The sequence below is a fragment of the Ornithorhynchus anatinus genome, chromosome X3 (assembly GCF_004115215.2).
Source record: "Ornithorhynchus anatinus isolate Pmale09 chromosome X3, mOrnAna1.pri.v4, whole genome shotgun sequence".
NCBI classification, from domain to species: domain Eukaryota; kingdom Metazoa; phylum Chordata; class Mammalia; order Monotremata; family Ornithorhynchidae; genus Ornithorhynchus; species Ornithorhynchus anatinus.
Genome location: NC_041751.1, coordinates 20,498,328 through 20,514,083, shown reverse-complemented (window position 1 = coordinate 20,514,083; position 15,756 = coordinate 20,498,328). Strand labels below are relative to the sequence as shown.

Sequence of the window (15,756 nt, the reverse complement as noted above, 5' to 3'; positions counted from 1 at the left end):
TAAATACATTAATCACTTATACAATAGCCAGTTAAACACTGCCTTGCAGCCTGAAAGGGCTGGTCAGCTTGGCGGTTTGTAAAGTCCTCTGTTGCCATCTTCTGGCTAGATGTTTTCTTTTCCCCTTAAAGTCCTGCTGTTAAAAACCAGCTGTGCCTGTGGTCGATACGTTATTAGCGCTGATCTGGGCTTTACTCTCTCAAGCTCAGTCTTGGGGGACGTTAGACGGCCCACAGAGTTGCCTCACCTAAGGGAACCTCAATCTATCTATCGGTGGGGAGTGTTGAGTGTGTGCAAAGAGCGCTGTTCTAAGCCCCGTAAGGGGAACTTTCAAAGCCCTGCTGAAGGCTCACCTCCTCCAGGAGGCCTTCCCAGGCTAAGCCCCGCTTTTCCTCAGCTCCCCCATCGCCCCGACTCGCTCCCTTTGCTCTACCCCGCCCCACGGCACTTGTGTATGTACGTACATATCTATAATTCTGTTTATTTATATTGATGCTACTGATGCCCGTTGACTTGTTTTGATGTCTGTCTCCCCCCTTCTAGACTGCCAGCCCGTTGCGGGCAGGGATTGTCTCTCTTTGTTGCTGAATTGTACTTTCCAAGCGCTTAGTACTGTGCTCTGCACACAGTAAGCACTCAATAAATGCGATTGAATGAATTGAGAGTTCAGGGCTTAATGCCTATTTACTTATTATATCTAATAATAATGATGATGTTGGTATTTGTTAAGTGCTTACTATGTGCGGAGCACTGTTCTAAGCGCTGGGGTAGATACAGGGTAATCAGGTTGTCCCACGTGAGGCTCACAGTCTTAATCCCCATTTTACAGATGAGGTAACTGAGGCCCAGAGAAGTTAAGTGACTTGCCCAGAGTCACACAGCTGACAAGTGGCAGAGTTGGGATTCGAACCCATGACCTCTGACTCCCAAGCCCGTGCTCTTTCCACTGAGCCAGCTGCTTCTCTCCGATTCTATGTATTTATATATTGATGCTCTTGATGCCTGTTGACTTGTTTTGATGTCTGTCTCCCCCCTTCTAGACTGCGAGCCCATTGTGGACAGGGATTGTCTCTCTTTGTTGCTTAGTACAGTGCTCTGCACATAGTAAGCGCTCAATAAATATGATTGAATGAAGGAATGAATGAATTGAGAGTGCAGGGCTGAGTAAATCACAGCCCAGAGCTCTGGCAAAAACACGGTACCGGGATGGATGGTCAAGAAGAGATTATAGCAAAAGTCTCTTCAGCTCAGCTTGGCCTTTGACCAGCCCTGAATACTGTATTTGGCCTGTGTTCCGGCTACACTTTTCTAATCCATCAGTGGTATCTGTTGAGCACTTACCGTGTTCTAAGCGCTTGGGAGAGTCCAGTACAGCAGAGTTGATAGACATGTTCCTTGCCCACGAGGAGCTTACAGTCTAGACGGAAGTAGCTTCTCACAGTACCCAGGCGTGATCAGCATAGACATAATGGCAGTTCACAGAATAAAATGTTCACGTTAAAAGTAACTCCCTCACCATAGCATTATATCACCGGGCAAAAGAGATTCATCTTGCTTTGCCTTTCATTATCAGTCATGAAAAGGAAAAAGAGAAAGGATATTAGCATTCACATAGAGAACATCCGCGCTGAGAAGACGTAGGCACTGCTGGGATTCTCGACCAGGAAGCCTTCAGTACGACTGGGGAGAAACAGCCAGTAGCCAGTGCCATTCATCTGTCGCTCAAGGTATGGGTCGTATAGTAGCTAAACGTCTGTCTTGTGCCCAATCGCTCGGAGCGGCCGTACATTTCTTCATGGCTATTGACCAAAATGGTGGCCCATAACACCTCCCCTCCCCACCCCACCCCCAAAAGAAGGGTGTGCTTTGGAAGTCCAGAGCGTGTCAAATGTCATTCATCCATTCCTTCATTTATAGAGCGTTTACTGTGTGCTTACTAATTTGGAGGGTAACTTCCCCTCAGAAGCTTCTGTCTTATTTTCAGCCTCTCCTGCAGTTTCTGAATCCTCCTAGTTTTAGTCTTCATTAAAAAAAAATCCACACCCATAAGTCACTTAAAATGTTGGGATCGTTCTAAACCCCACCTATTGCATTAATGCAGAATTTATCAATTTCAGTGACTTTCTAGTGCTGAAATTCACCCTGTACGTATTATTATCCGTACTGGTTATCCGTTGTGACAGATGCATATTAGGAAAGTGATGAGCATTCTTTTGTTGTCATTCTTTCATTGTCCTCCACCACAGTCTTTCATACTAAATACTGACTCAGTCGTAATATTTATTGAGCATCTGCTGTGTGCAGAGCATTGTACTAAGCACTTGGGAAAATGCACCGAAAGCAGAGGACCAGATATCGGCCCTCACGGTGCTTACAGTATAAGGGAGAGACAAACACAAAATCATGTAGGGTAAAAAAAGAGAAGGGAAAGATGGAGCAGTGAATAAATACGTGCTTAAAAACTAGAGTATGTAGACTGATGTGTTCAAAAGTGAGTGGGTGTGAGTACAAGAGTCCTGAGGTAGCAAATAGCTGGATGAATGTGACTTGGGAAAAAGAAAATTAATCAGGGACTATCTCCCGGAGGAGGTGGGATTTCAGGAGGACTTCAGAGATGGGGAGAGCTGTGGTCTGCTTTGACGTTGGAAGGAATCCCAGGCAGAAAGAGATTGTGTGCAACGGGTCAGAGGCAGAAATCCCAAACAAAGCACGATGAGAAGGTAAGACTGAGAGGAACGAAGAGTGTGAGCTGGGGTGTAGTGGGAGAAGAGAGCTGATGAGAGGAAGAAAGCTGTTGGTATGTCTTAAAGTCAGTGTTCGCAGTTTCTGTTTGATTTAGAGAATGATAGATAGCCACTGGGGGTTTCTGAGAAGAAGAGAGATGTGTGCAGAATGACTTTTGAAAAATAATTTAGGCAGCAAAGTGAAATATCAGTTGACGGCTCAAGGAGGAGACTGGTACAGTAGTTTAGCTGGGATAAGATGGTGCAGCTGGACCAGGGTGTTGGGCATTTGGGAGGAGAGGGAGGGTCAGGTCTGGGAGATGTCGTGGAGGAAAAACCAAAGGATTTAGTGACGGACCGACGTTGGGAGTTGAAAGACAATGAGGAGTAGAGGATAATATTACGGTTGGGAGCTTCTTGAACAGGGCAGGTGAGGATGGTGTTGACTGTGATGGAAAGAGTAAGGTGGAAGAGTGCATTTGGGAGGGAAGATGAAGGCCGCCCAGATCGAGACTAGAGGATGTATGGGATTGCAGAGGAGGGGATGGGGCTAGCGAGGTAGTGGAGCAGGGAAAGTGTCTGCCTACTCTGTTGTATTGTACTCTGCGTGTAGTAAGCGCTCCAGAAATGCCATTGAGGATGATGATGGTTTGAGAGTTGCCCCCGGATAGTTGGAAGCTGAAGCCATATAGGAGAAGAGAACTGAACCCAGTTATCTTCTGGTTTTCCTCAGAGTAATGCACGCTGCTCATTTTCCATCTCTCGTTGGCTCCTCTTCTGTCTCACAACCCCTGACGGAGGGTGTCCCTCACGGCTCTGTTGTTCATCCCCTATTCTTCTCATCTGGACTCACTCGCTCCACTCACTCTTTGGGGGAGCTCATACACTCCCACTGCTTCAGCTCCCACTTCTCTTTGGATGACTCCCAAATCTATTCTGCTAGCCGCCGGCTCCTTAACTTCATACGACTAAAACCGAATTCCTCATCTTCCCTCTCCTCCGCCCGACTTTCCCTTAACAGTCCACAACTCCATCGTCCTTCCCGTCTCTGAAGTCCACAGCCAAGGGCATGGCTCCATAGAAAAAATTAACAGTACGGTAAAATGCTTTGCACACGGTAAGTGCTCAGTAAATACGATTGAATGAATGAATGAATGAATGAAACAGGACAGGCTTGATTATACATCCCTGCTCTGCTCCATCGACAACGGTGAATGGTGAATCAGTCGGTTGTATTGATAAAGACTTACTTTGTGCAGAGCACTGTATTAAGCGCTTGAGAGAGCGCTTGAGTCAGTAATCATAATCCCCTCTGTCAAGCCGATTGGGTGCCATCGTGAAATAGTCTTGCAGACTACTTTTATAGAGAAGGCTGTTGGATTAAGAGAAGCGGCATGGCCTAGTGGCAAGAGCACGGGTCTGGGAGTCAGAGGACGTGGGTTCTAATCCCAGCTCTGCCGTGTGTCTGCTGTGTGACTTTGGGCCAGTCGTTTAATTTCTCTCTGCCTCAGTCTCCTCATCTGTAAAATGGGGGTAAATAGTAAGCACTTAACAAGCACCAAAATTCTTCTTCTTCTTATCATTAGCCTCATTACTACCATTATCCATAATATGGGCTGAGGGTCTACTCAGGAATTGCTGGTGTCGTTCGTTCATTCAGTCGAATTTATTGAGCACTTACCGGGTGCAGAGTACTGTACTAAGCACTTGGAGAGTGTCCCAGTTTGGGCCTATCCTCACACTCTCAGAGAGGCGCTAATTGCCCGATCCCCGAATGGGTCGTGTGAAATCGAACGCTCGCCGTGCCCAAGAAAACTCTAATTGACACCGGTCAGCGTATGCTATGTCTGTGGATGTTATAAATCCTGTGGCTCTGAAATTTAGGGATGCAGGAATACGAAAGGTTAGAAGGACTCTCTAGGCTATGAACTCGATGTGGGCAGGAAATGCGTCTATTATATTGATGTGTTGTACTCTCCCAAGCCTTTAGTACAGTGCCCTGCACACGGTAAGTGCTCAATAAATACGATTGACTGATTGAAAATGCATCCCAGCTGCGGGCCTACGAGGGGATTTCTTCCAAAGATATTATTTCCCTCTCTGAAAGGCCCCGTGCCTTTGCCAGCCCTGTGGGTATCACAAACATGTTGTAAGGATTACCTGTGGCACCCTTTGCCGGTCATCCAGTCAAGTAGAGTGACGGAGTGACAGCGGTCTCGAAAGCCAGGAGGTCCGGGATGTCCAGGAAGCTTCGATCCTCCTGCCTCCCAGTGTCCCCGGCCGGGAGGACACGTGTGTGAACAGAGGAACACGCAGTGCGGGCTCTGGGTCTCTCCCGTTCTCGGGTCCTTCTGCACAGGTTGTCCGTGGTGGCCCCAAACTCCTGGAAAGAAACCGATTCCACATCATCTCCACGGCGGGTATTCGGCAACGACGGGTCCGACCGCAGGCCGACTAACTGAAACCATTTTGGATACTAAGGTCACCTTCACCTAGCTTTGTCCCGTAAAATAACTCACTTTATGGGGCTTAAGGGCTAAGTTGCTGTGACCAGATGCCAGAAATATCTCTCTTCTATAAAGAATGACCCTCTAGGGCAACGCTTCCTCATTGAATGAAAATCCATTTGCATTTTGGAATTTCTTGTGTATTTGTGAAAGGAAAGTAAAAGAGGCCTGGAGCCTGAGAAATGGGCCGGGTTTTAAGGAGAACTCCCAGAGGTAGAGGGAGATAACTTGGTGGATATCAGTAGCGTGATAGCCGGATGGGCCAAATGTTTTGGCTTCCTAGATTGATACCGCCTTGAAAGAGGCAAGGGAATTCATAGCTGGGATTGGCAGCGGGGGAGCTGGACCACCCTTGAAGATAATAAGAATTATGGTATTTCTCAAGCGCTTACTAGGTACCAGGCACTGTACTAAGCGCTGGGGTGATTACAAGCAAATCGGGTTGGACGGAGTCCCAGTCCCACGTGGGGCTCACAGTCTCAATCCCCATTTTCCAGATGAGGTCACTGAGGCCCAGAGAAGCCAAGTGACTTGCCCAAGGTCACAGAGCAGACAAGTGGCGGAGCCGGGATTAGAACCCATGACCTTCTGACTCCCAGGCCCGAGCTCTATCCACCAGGCCATGCTGCAGCCAGAAGAAGAAGGCATGTGGACAAAAGCCGTCGCTCTAGTTTAATTGTTTCCAACACGGGAATGAGAAAATCTTTCCATTTGGCATCAGTGTAAAACTCAAGGAAAGTGAGCTGGATATTTTGAAACCTTCAATACTTGAGGGCTCCAGAGAACGTTAGCAGCACTCAGGAAGTTAATTCCATCCCCTCTCCAAACCCCATCTGTCTGAGGCAGGAGCCTTTCCACGTGTAGAGTCCTTGGGGAGGCAGGGCGGAAAGAACACCAAAGATAGCGATCTTGTTATATTTTACCTCCCCACTGTCATCATATTTATTGAAACTTCTAAGTGGAGCTGATTTCTTCCTCTGGCATTTGTGAATAGCTGTGCCTTGGGGGGCCTTATCCATGCCAGGCCGGAATGAATGCCAGAGCTGTCAGCAATCTCCCGCTGCGTGGGAGCCCCGTTGGACAGTTTTATTCTTTGCAAAGTTTCACTTCCAAAAACAAAAGAATACAAAGGTGTTCTTCCACTCAACCGTTGCTGGCAAATAGGCAAATACGCCTCCTTCTAGGCCCAGAGTTGAATCGTGGCAGGCACCAGATTAGACGTCCTCGAACTGTTCAGAAAGTCTTCCCTAAAACGTCGTTTTTCAGAGTGGCGGTTTTGAGACACTTTCTTATGAATCCAGTGGTTCCCGTTCCCCATTCTGAGCGTGTCCTCGAACTCTGTCCAATTATCTCTCCCAGGGTTCTTTCAGCAGCAGAGAGAATAACCAACGTGGCCTTCTTGGGGTTTGGAGATGTTTTTGCTCGAGTCAGAAGGATGTGGGTTCCAGTCCCGGCTCCACCACTCGCCAGCTGTGTGACCTTGGGCGAGTCACTTCACTTCTTTGTGCCTCAGTTACCTCATTTATAAAACGGGGATTAAAACTGTGAGCCCTATGTGGGACAGGGACTGTGTCCAACCTGATTAGCTTTTATCTACCGGTACAGTGCTTGGCACGTACTAAGCGCTTAACAAAGATCAGCACAGTTATTATTATTATCCTCATCAGTGATATTAATGAGCTCTTACTCTGTGCAGAGCACCGCGCTAAGCTCTTGGGGGAGTACAGCAGAGTCGACAGACACATTCCCCGCCCACGATGAGCTTAAAGTCAAAAGGGAAAGGACAGACATTACATATAAATAAATAAATAATTCATAGCATACAATTTAAAGAAAAGTACCTACATGCTGTGAGGTTGAGGGTGGGGCAGAAGTGAAGTGCCCAAAGATCCGAGTGCAGGAACGCTTTTTTTTCCGGGCTTCTGACCCCCGACTGGTGCTTTTGACAAAGTGACAATTGGGCCAGAAGTAATCAGCAGCCAGGATCCTGCCAGAAGTAATCAGCAGCCATGATCCTCCCCCACTTTAGCAGACTTGCTTTTCTGGCAATATCTGAATAGCCTAAAACCACTAATATACTGGCTCCTCTTTCCCCATGGAGCCACCCGCTATACTTTCTGAGAGATGGATGATATGTGGATTTCTTTGCTCAGCTTTACTCTGGGTTTCCTGTCCCGAATTCCCATTTCTGGAAATGACTGTAGCTGAAATGCGCTCTTGAAGCAGAACTACAAGTTTAGCTTTAAAAATCAAGCTTCCATCCTTCATTTTCACATCACTGTGTTGCGATACAATCTAAAATAACCACGTTTTGGATAAAAGGGCATCTGTATTTTGAATTTAAAGCAGAGGAAACAAGGAGGTACTCCGCATTTTAGCCAGTCAATCAGTCGGTGGTATCGATTGAGCACTTACTTTACACGGAGCACTATACTAAGCACTTTATTTATGGTATTAAGCTCTTACTATGCGTCAAGCACTTTTCTAAGCACCGGGGTAGATACAATTTAATTAGGTTGCACTCGCTCCCTGTTCCGCATGGGGCTCACAGTCAAAGTAGAACAGGAGAACTGTTCCCCTCCGTAACAGATTTTATTTTATTTTTTAATTAGAATTATCCAGATAATTATCTCTTTTGGTTTTCCTTTGCATTTTCCTGGTAGACACAGCCCAAGGGTGTGATTTCAAGAAAATAATTCAACTTTAAGCAAACAAAAATTATACCAAAGATGGTTTTTATTAGCCACCGATGTGGAAAGATAGCTTCTTCATGAACAAAGAGTGATCCCGTTGATATATATTGGCAGGCCTGGGCCTGTACAATCTCTTGGGCACGATGTGATTCCTTCTGTACAATGAAATATTGACCTTTTTTATATCTTTGTCTTCTTCAGTGCGGAATAGTTAGGATAAAAATAAACCCAGATTCCGGAGGTTCGAGAAGAAAATGTCTCGCTTCGAGTTTAATCCTTCAGCTACTCACACTGAAGATGCTTAGAAATACCCAGGTGTCAAGAGTACTGAAGAATTAGAGGAACAAGCCCAACAGAAATGGCCTTGAGGGAGAAAGGAGAGACTAAATTCCCTGTCCGTATTTGAATTTGGAATGGGGTCAGTTCCTTCAGTAAAAACCCCGTCTCCTACTCCCCCCCCCCCCCCCCACTCAATACTCAAAGAAGAACTCTTCCCCCTGGCTACTGCTCTCCTCCGGATCAGCTTAATGAGAGGGATCTGCACACAGTAAGCGCAGGCAAGGGGTGGAGCGGGAGGGACAGTCAGTTCCAGATGAGTAATACAGTTACATTTATGTCTATACAATTCTGAGTAATTTGGGTAAAAATGAGAGTATCCCACTTCTGTTCAGGAACCAATCCTTCATTTATAATGTTTTCCTGTGAGAGAATGCGTTCTTACTTGCAGTATTTTGACTCGAAGCAGTTTTCAGGAACTAATTGTGTCATAAGTCCAGAGACTTCGTGTAATGAATATACATCTGTGTCTGTGTGCTTTTAATGCAGATATACCTAAGCTTTTTGATGGAGGCCGGGAGTGGGGGAGTACATATTTTACTTCTGTATGTCCCCCTTGTGACTAGCACAGTGCTCTGCACCGAAGAAAGTTCTGGCTAATGATGTTGATGATGAAAGTTCTTTGAAGAGTTTCTCCCTCTCGGAATCCCGTAGTTGTACAGGCCGTCTTGCTGTCGGGAGCATCATCTTCAAACCTGAGGACAACTCTGCGACTTTTTATTGAATTGCCCGGTGGCACTAAGTTTGTGTCTCTGTGATTTTTCGCATATTAATTTGTGTTACGAGACAGAAAGTAAATGATTGGAGGCAGGGGTGAGAGAGAGAAGCAGGTAGCATGGCCTAGTGGAAAGAACATGGACTTAAGACAGTGAGGACCTCAGTTCTCATCCCAGAATGAGATAATTAGTCAGTCAATGGTACTTACCACATGTACTAAGTGCTTGGGAGAGAGTACACTACAGTAGTGTTGATAAGCAATTTCTACCCTCAAGGAGTTGACGGCCTAGTTGGGGGATGGATAATTAAAATAAATTACAGATGGGGGAAGCATCAGAGTGTAGGGATAAGTACTGTTGGGCTGGGGATAAGGTGAGTATCAAAATGTTTAAGGGGCGCAATCCCAAGTACGTGTGTGATGTAGAAGGGAGGGAAATAGGGTGGGGAAACGAGGGGCTACAGAGGGCCTCTTGATTTCAGGAGGACTTTGAGAACGGAGAGAGCGGTTGTTTTGTTGGACGTGGAGGGGAGGGACTTCCAGGCCAGAGGGAGGATGTGGCCAAGGGGTCAGTGGCGAGATTGAGGTACAGAGAGTAGGTTGGCTGTAGAGAACTAAGCCCCCCTTTTCCTCTGCTCCCCCCCCATTGCCCCGACCCGCTCCCTTTGCCCCCCGCCCCGCCCCACAGCACTTGTGTATATATGTAAATATTTATAATTATAATTCTATTTATTTTTATTAATGAGGTGGATATAGCTATAATTCTCTTTATAATGATGCTACTTTTGCCTGGTTACTTGTTTTGATGTCTCTTTCCCCCCCTTCTAGACCGTGAGCCCGTGATGGGCAGGGATTGTCTCTGTTTGTTGCCGAATTGTACTTCCCAAGCGCTTAGTACAGTGCTCTGCACACAGTAAGCGCTCAGTAAATACGACTGAATGAGTGAATGAGAAGCAGAGGGTGCGGACTGGGCTGTAGTATGAGATTAGTGAAGTAGGGTGGGAAGAGGAGAGCTGACTGAGCGTCTTAAAGCCAAAAGTAAGCAGTTTCTATTTGGTATGGAGGTGGATGGGCAACCACTGGAGGTTCCTAAGGAGTGGGGAGTTGCGGACTGGACAGTTTTTTTTAGAAAAAGACTCGGGCAGCAGAGTGAAGTATGGACTGGAGGGGGGGAGAGAACAGAGGTCATCCACAGTTCCTCGGGAACCCACTGCTCTAGACCCACCCTTCCTGACAAGTGTTTTTGATTTTGTTCTCAGGTCCACATCAGCCAACTGTATTCAACCGACAAGCTTGTCGTCGAGAATCGAGAGAGGTCTTCCACCTAAGCCGAGCCCAGCGATCCTGCAGCGGCAGCAGCCATGGATCAGCAGCACCGTTCTACGCCCAGAAATTTTCCCAGCATAGACCACGTGTGGCCTGCGAAGCAGCGTGTCATAGAACTCCTATTTGTGAGAAGCTGATTATCCGCGAAACCCGCTTCCATTGCTTTGCAACCCAAGGGGTACAGGGTGACGATCTCACGGTTCACGTGCTAGACTACGAAGCTAGAGTTCCGTGGAAATAATGCCGTGCATTATTTTTCCATCTCCTTTGTAATTTTTGGCCTCTTTATGCTTTACGCATATTTTCAGGCTTTGTTTCTCGGTCTCGTTCGGCAATAAACAAAGAAAGAAGTCTACGATGCACTTGTCCTCTTTGGTTTTCTACCCTAAATGAGCTGTCATAATATCCTGTTCAAAAACATCATTTCGTCTGCACGCTCTTGGTTTGCATCTTGTGGTGAAATGCATTCAGCTCTTGAGGCTTTCCGGTTTTTAGAAAACATCTGCCTAGGCCTGGCAAAGGAGAAAGGAGTGATAAGGGAGGGCTGCAGATTTTCTCCCCTGGCATTCCTGCAACCCAATCGATCGATGGTCTTTATTGAGCACTTACTGTGCGCGTACCACCGTACTAAGCGCTTGGTAAAATACAACAGAATCGATACACGCGACCTCCGTCCACAGGGAGCTCACAGTGTGAGGGGGAAGCAGACATTAAAATAGATTAGGGTTAGGGAAAGTAGTAGGTATAAGAACATTTAAGTAATTCTTGTGGGGCCAAGGTGACTATCAAAGCGCTTAAGGAGTACCCAGCCGATTTCACTGAAGCAGAGGGGAGGGAGGATAGGAGAAATAAAGGGCTTAGCCTGGGAAGGCCACTTGGACGAGATGAGATTTTAGGAAGGTTTTGTCCTGACTGGTCATAGTAATAGTAATAATAATAATGATGTTGGTATTTGTTAAGCGCTTACTATGTGCAGAGCACTGTTCTAAGCTCTGGGGTAGATACAGGCTAATCAGGTTGTCCCACATGTGGCTCACAGTTAATCCCCATTTTACAGATGAGGTAACTGAGGCACAGAGAAGTGAAGTGACTTGCCCTCAGTCACACAACAGACAAGTGGCGGAGCCAGGATTCGAACCCATGACCTCCGACTCCCAAGCCCGGGCTCTTTCCACTGAGCCACGCTGCTTCTCTGAATAGTACTCATTAACGAATAGTATTATGAGTAGTAATAATAATAATGTTGGTATTTGTTAAGCGCTTACTATGTGCCGAGCACTGTTCTAAGCGCTGGGGTAGACATAGGGGAATCAGGTTGTCCCACGTGGGGCTCACAATCTTAATCCCCATTTTACAGATGAGGGAACTGAGGCACAGAGAAGTTAAGTGACTTGCCCACAGTCACACAGCCGACAAGTGGCAGAGCTGGGATTCGAACTCATGAGCCCTGACTCCAAAGCCCGTGCTCTTTCCACTGAGCCACGCTGCATTAGCCACCTCCTGTGAGCAAATCACACAGTTGAGTGTCGGGGGAAAAGATATGGTCGAGAATGCGACGCAGTCCCTGAGCCACCTGCAACTCAAAAACTGCAGGATGGAGGCTTCCCCTTGCTGGTATTGGGGACCCCTGCCCACAGGCTGAAGTTCCAGGGAAGTGGAGAATCGTGCAGAACTGGGGTGAAGGAGCAGGCCCAGCCTCAGAAACTCCTGCCCATCAACTTTAAGGCATTAAGTCAGCTCTACCCACTATTTATCAACTCACTTTTCTCCAGCTCCCATCCTTCATCCCTTTAAAGTTAACCTACTCGCTGTGCCTCGTTCTCATCGCTCCCCTTTAACCTCTTGCTCAAGCCCTTCCGCCTGAGCTCGTTATGGGCAGGGAATGTGTCTGTTTCTTCCGTCATACTCTCCCAAGCACGTCGTACAGTGCTTTGCACACAGTAAGTGCTCAGTAAGTACGATTGAATGAATGAATGAGGCCATCATCCTCATCCTTCCTAGAGGAAGCAATTTCTGATTTTATGCTCGAAGGATGTGACATACCCAGAATACAGAAGACACTTTATTCTTTGATGTGGGCGAAAACAGTCATCTCTGCTATTTCCGTGTACCCGTGAAGGGCACTGAGTGAAATACCTTTATCATTGTAAAAAAGTATGAGGTTTCTCTATATTGGCTTCTTTCAAAAATAAGTTACTAGAAAAAGCTAGTGATTATCCTTAAATAAAATTGAATCATCTCTCAAAAGCATGTTAGTTCACACCACAGTCTGGCACTGGTTTGAAGGGAAAACATACAGCAAAGCAACAGTGAAACACCTGCATGACATACACTTGTGCAAGTGTTAAGAAGGAAAAGATTTTCAAGCCATCAACCTTTCAGGGACAAAATAAGTGTTAAAACCACATTTCGCCTCCCTCGATGCTGAATTTAAACAAATAGCAAAATTGCCTGGCCAGGAAACCCTAAAGCATATGACACATTCAACTAAACCAAATGAATCGTAACGGAAGTTTTATCCCTCAGGTTTATTTCTTTTCTCATTAATGAAACACCATACGACACGCTTTAAAATTATGTAAACCTGCTAGTATTATACATTTCAAAATAAAATATTTGGCCTCATTTTCCTAACACAGATCTCTTTCTTCTTCCAGATCTGAGATTCCCACCATTGCCAAAGAAACCGGAATTGTATTTTTCAGTGGGGCAAGCCTTCCACGTGCATCTAAGACAGAACAGATAGAATGCCGGGGGCTTCCACCCAGCCAAGCTAGCCTGTATCTAGAGACTCCATAGAAATAAAGCTATAATGTGTGTATATATGTATATATATATTTCAGTACAGTGCTCTGCACACAGTAAGCGCTCAATAAATACAATCGAAAGAATTTTAAAGCTGAGGCCTGAAAGTGCAAGCTTATCACAAAGTTGGTTCTCATCAGACAGGATCTGGAGATCGACGGATTATGGAGGTTGAAGGAGAGAGGACTCAAATCCTCCACATCTCCAGAATCCCCCGCCTCCGTCTCCGTCTAAATTGTTGCCATACTGGTCCAAGCATTTGTTCTACCCCATCTGGACTACTCACAACCTCCGGTGTCTCCAGTCCAGACTTCACTTGGCAGCCCAAATCATTCTAAAGCATCATCCTGCGGGCATTTCCCCACTCCCAGTGGTAGCCCGTTCCTCTCTGCATCAAGCAGAAATTCCTGACTGATGCTTTCAAGGCAGTCAATCAGTTCCCTTCCCCTTACTAATTATCCTCACTCCTCTCCCACCGTAACCCAGCTCTCTCGGTTTTGTTCCTGTCAAGTCGGATTACTCAGGTTGCCCCTCGTCTCTCACCGCTCGCACTCCTTCCTCCTGTCCTCTCTTCTGCCTACTTACTCCCTCCCCCTTCGCATCCAGCAGGCCACCATTCTTCCCATCTTCAAGGCCCTTCCAAAATCACACCTCCTCCAGGAGACCTCCTCTGATGAGTCTCTCATCTCTTTCCGCCTTCTCTCTCCTCCTACTCCTACTTCACCGCTTCCATGTCACCTAAGAACTTGGGGGCTCATTCCCCCCTGTGGCACTTTGTGCACGTTTTTCCGTTCCTACCTGCAAATCACTCAATCGGTGGTATTTACTGAGCACTTACTGTGTGCAGAGCACTGGGAACGTACAACAAAACTGATAGACAAGATCCCTGCCCCCAAGGAGTTTGCGGTCTGCAAAGTTGGGGAGAGGGAGGACAGACGTTAAATTAGATTTGGGAGGGGGAAATCATAAAATCATTTATTTTAGTGTTCTAGATTGTAAGTAAGCTCCTTAAGGATCATGTCTACTAATACTATTGCACTCTCCTAGGTGCTCGGCACAAAACTTCTCAATAAATACCATTGATTGATTGAAGCATAATAGATGCATTATACTTAAACTTTAAGATGTAGAAGGCCTAAACGTAGGTCTCTAGTGATTAAAACATTTCCAAACAATCATTTGTGTCACTAGATAGTTTTTAGAAAGTTACAAACGTAAAAATGAAAACAATCTTTTACAGTGATTACTTTTTTCCTGTCATTAGTGTACGTAGGGATATGGCTACATCCAACATGGAATCCTTCTCCCACAGATGTCCTGGAAGGAGGTGAAACCACCGATCCTCATGAGGCAACTGAAAGAAAAAAAAAACATTTAAAAATACTACTCTCCTCCTGAATCTCTCATTCTGGTTGGCATTAGTGAAACTTAGTGAAATTAGTGAAACATTCTCTCAGGGCCCACCTAATTGTGTAAAAAGATCAATGATTGGTATTTATTGGCACTTTCTTTCTAAGCACTTGGGAAAGTGCATTACGATAGAATTAGTAGACATGAGCCACGGCCTAGTGGAAAGAGCACGGGCCTAAGAGTCAGGAGGACATGGGTTCTAATTCCTCTCTGCCACTTGTCTGCTGTCTGACCTCGGGCAACTTCACTTCTCTGTGCCTCACTTACCTCATCTGTAAAGTGAGGATTAAAACTGTGAGCCCCATGTGGGACAGGGACTGTGCCCAACCAGATTTGCTCGCATCTACCCCAGCAGATAGTAAGTGCTTAAATACCACTATTATTATTATTATTATCATTGTTGTTATTAAAGAGTCCAGGCCTGGGAATCAGAGGATCTGAGTTCTAGCCCTGGCTCTTCTGCTTGTCTGCCGCATGATCTTGAACGAGTCACTTAACTTTTCCGGGCCTCGGTTACCTCATCTGTAAAACGGGGATTAAATCCTACACTCTCCTTTCTAGATTGTAAGCCCCATGTGGGACAGAGACTGTTCCCAACCTGATAAACCCTTACCTACCCCAGCACTTAGAACAGTGCTTGGCACACAGTAGGCACTTAGCAAGCGCCGTTAAAAAGAGGCTTAGAGTCTAGAAGGGGAGGCAGTCATTAAAGGAAATTACAGATAAGGGAATGGTGGTGTGAAACGATATGTGCCTAAGTGCTGAGGTGAACATCAAGTGAGAGTAGCACACCCTACCCTCTCGTAACGCCGTTCAATCAATGGTATTTCTTGAGCGCTTACTGTGGGCAGACCGCTGTACTAAGTGCTTGGTAGAGTACAACTCTACTGATGGAAGCTGGAAATCCAGGGTCTAAACAGCCCAGTTCCTGCCCATATCTGGCCCAGCCTGCTATCAGCAATCAAAAGAGTGAAACTGAGCAGAAGTGACCCGCCCCCCAGCCCCCGGGGCTTGCAAAATCTCCAAACTGCTGGGGGCCACCTAAAGCCAGATTGGGGCGACTTTGTGAAGGCCGAGTCTTTTAGGGGGCAAGGAGGATCGGGACCCCGTTGCCCTTTAACTCCACCTGGTTCCAGTCATGTTTTTCATTCATTCATTCAATCGCGGTTATTGAGCACTTACTGTGTGCAGAGCACTGTACTAGGCGCTTAGGAAAGTACAATACAACAATAAGCAGTGAC

The 15,756-nt window shown here is 46.3% G+C and overlaps 1 protein-coding gene across 2 annotated transcripts in view; it reads left to right on the top strand.

Annotated features, from left to right (window-relative positions):
* LYRM4 (LYR motif containing 4) overlaps positions 1–10,658 on the top strand; it is a 113,446-nt gene extending 102,788 nt beyond the window's left edge. The window contains exon 4 of one of the 2 annotated variants that reach the window (XM_029053960.1): positions 10,234–10,658. In XM_029053960.1, coding sequence (XP_028909793.1) covers positions 10,234–10,541 — 308 coding nt within the window. In that variant the 3' untranslated portion in view covers positions 10,542–10,658. The remainder of the gene's footprint in view (positions 1–10,233) is intronic. The other variant, XM_029053964.2, reaches the window with a different exon arrangement.
* The last annotated feature ends 5,098 nt before the right edge of the window (positions 10,659–15,756 follow it).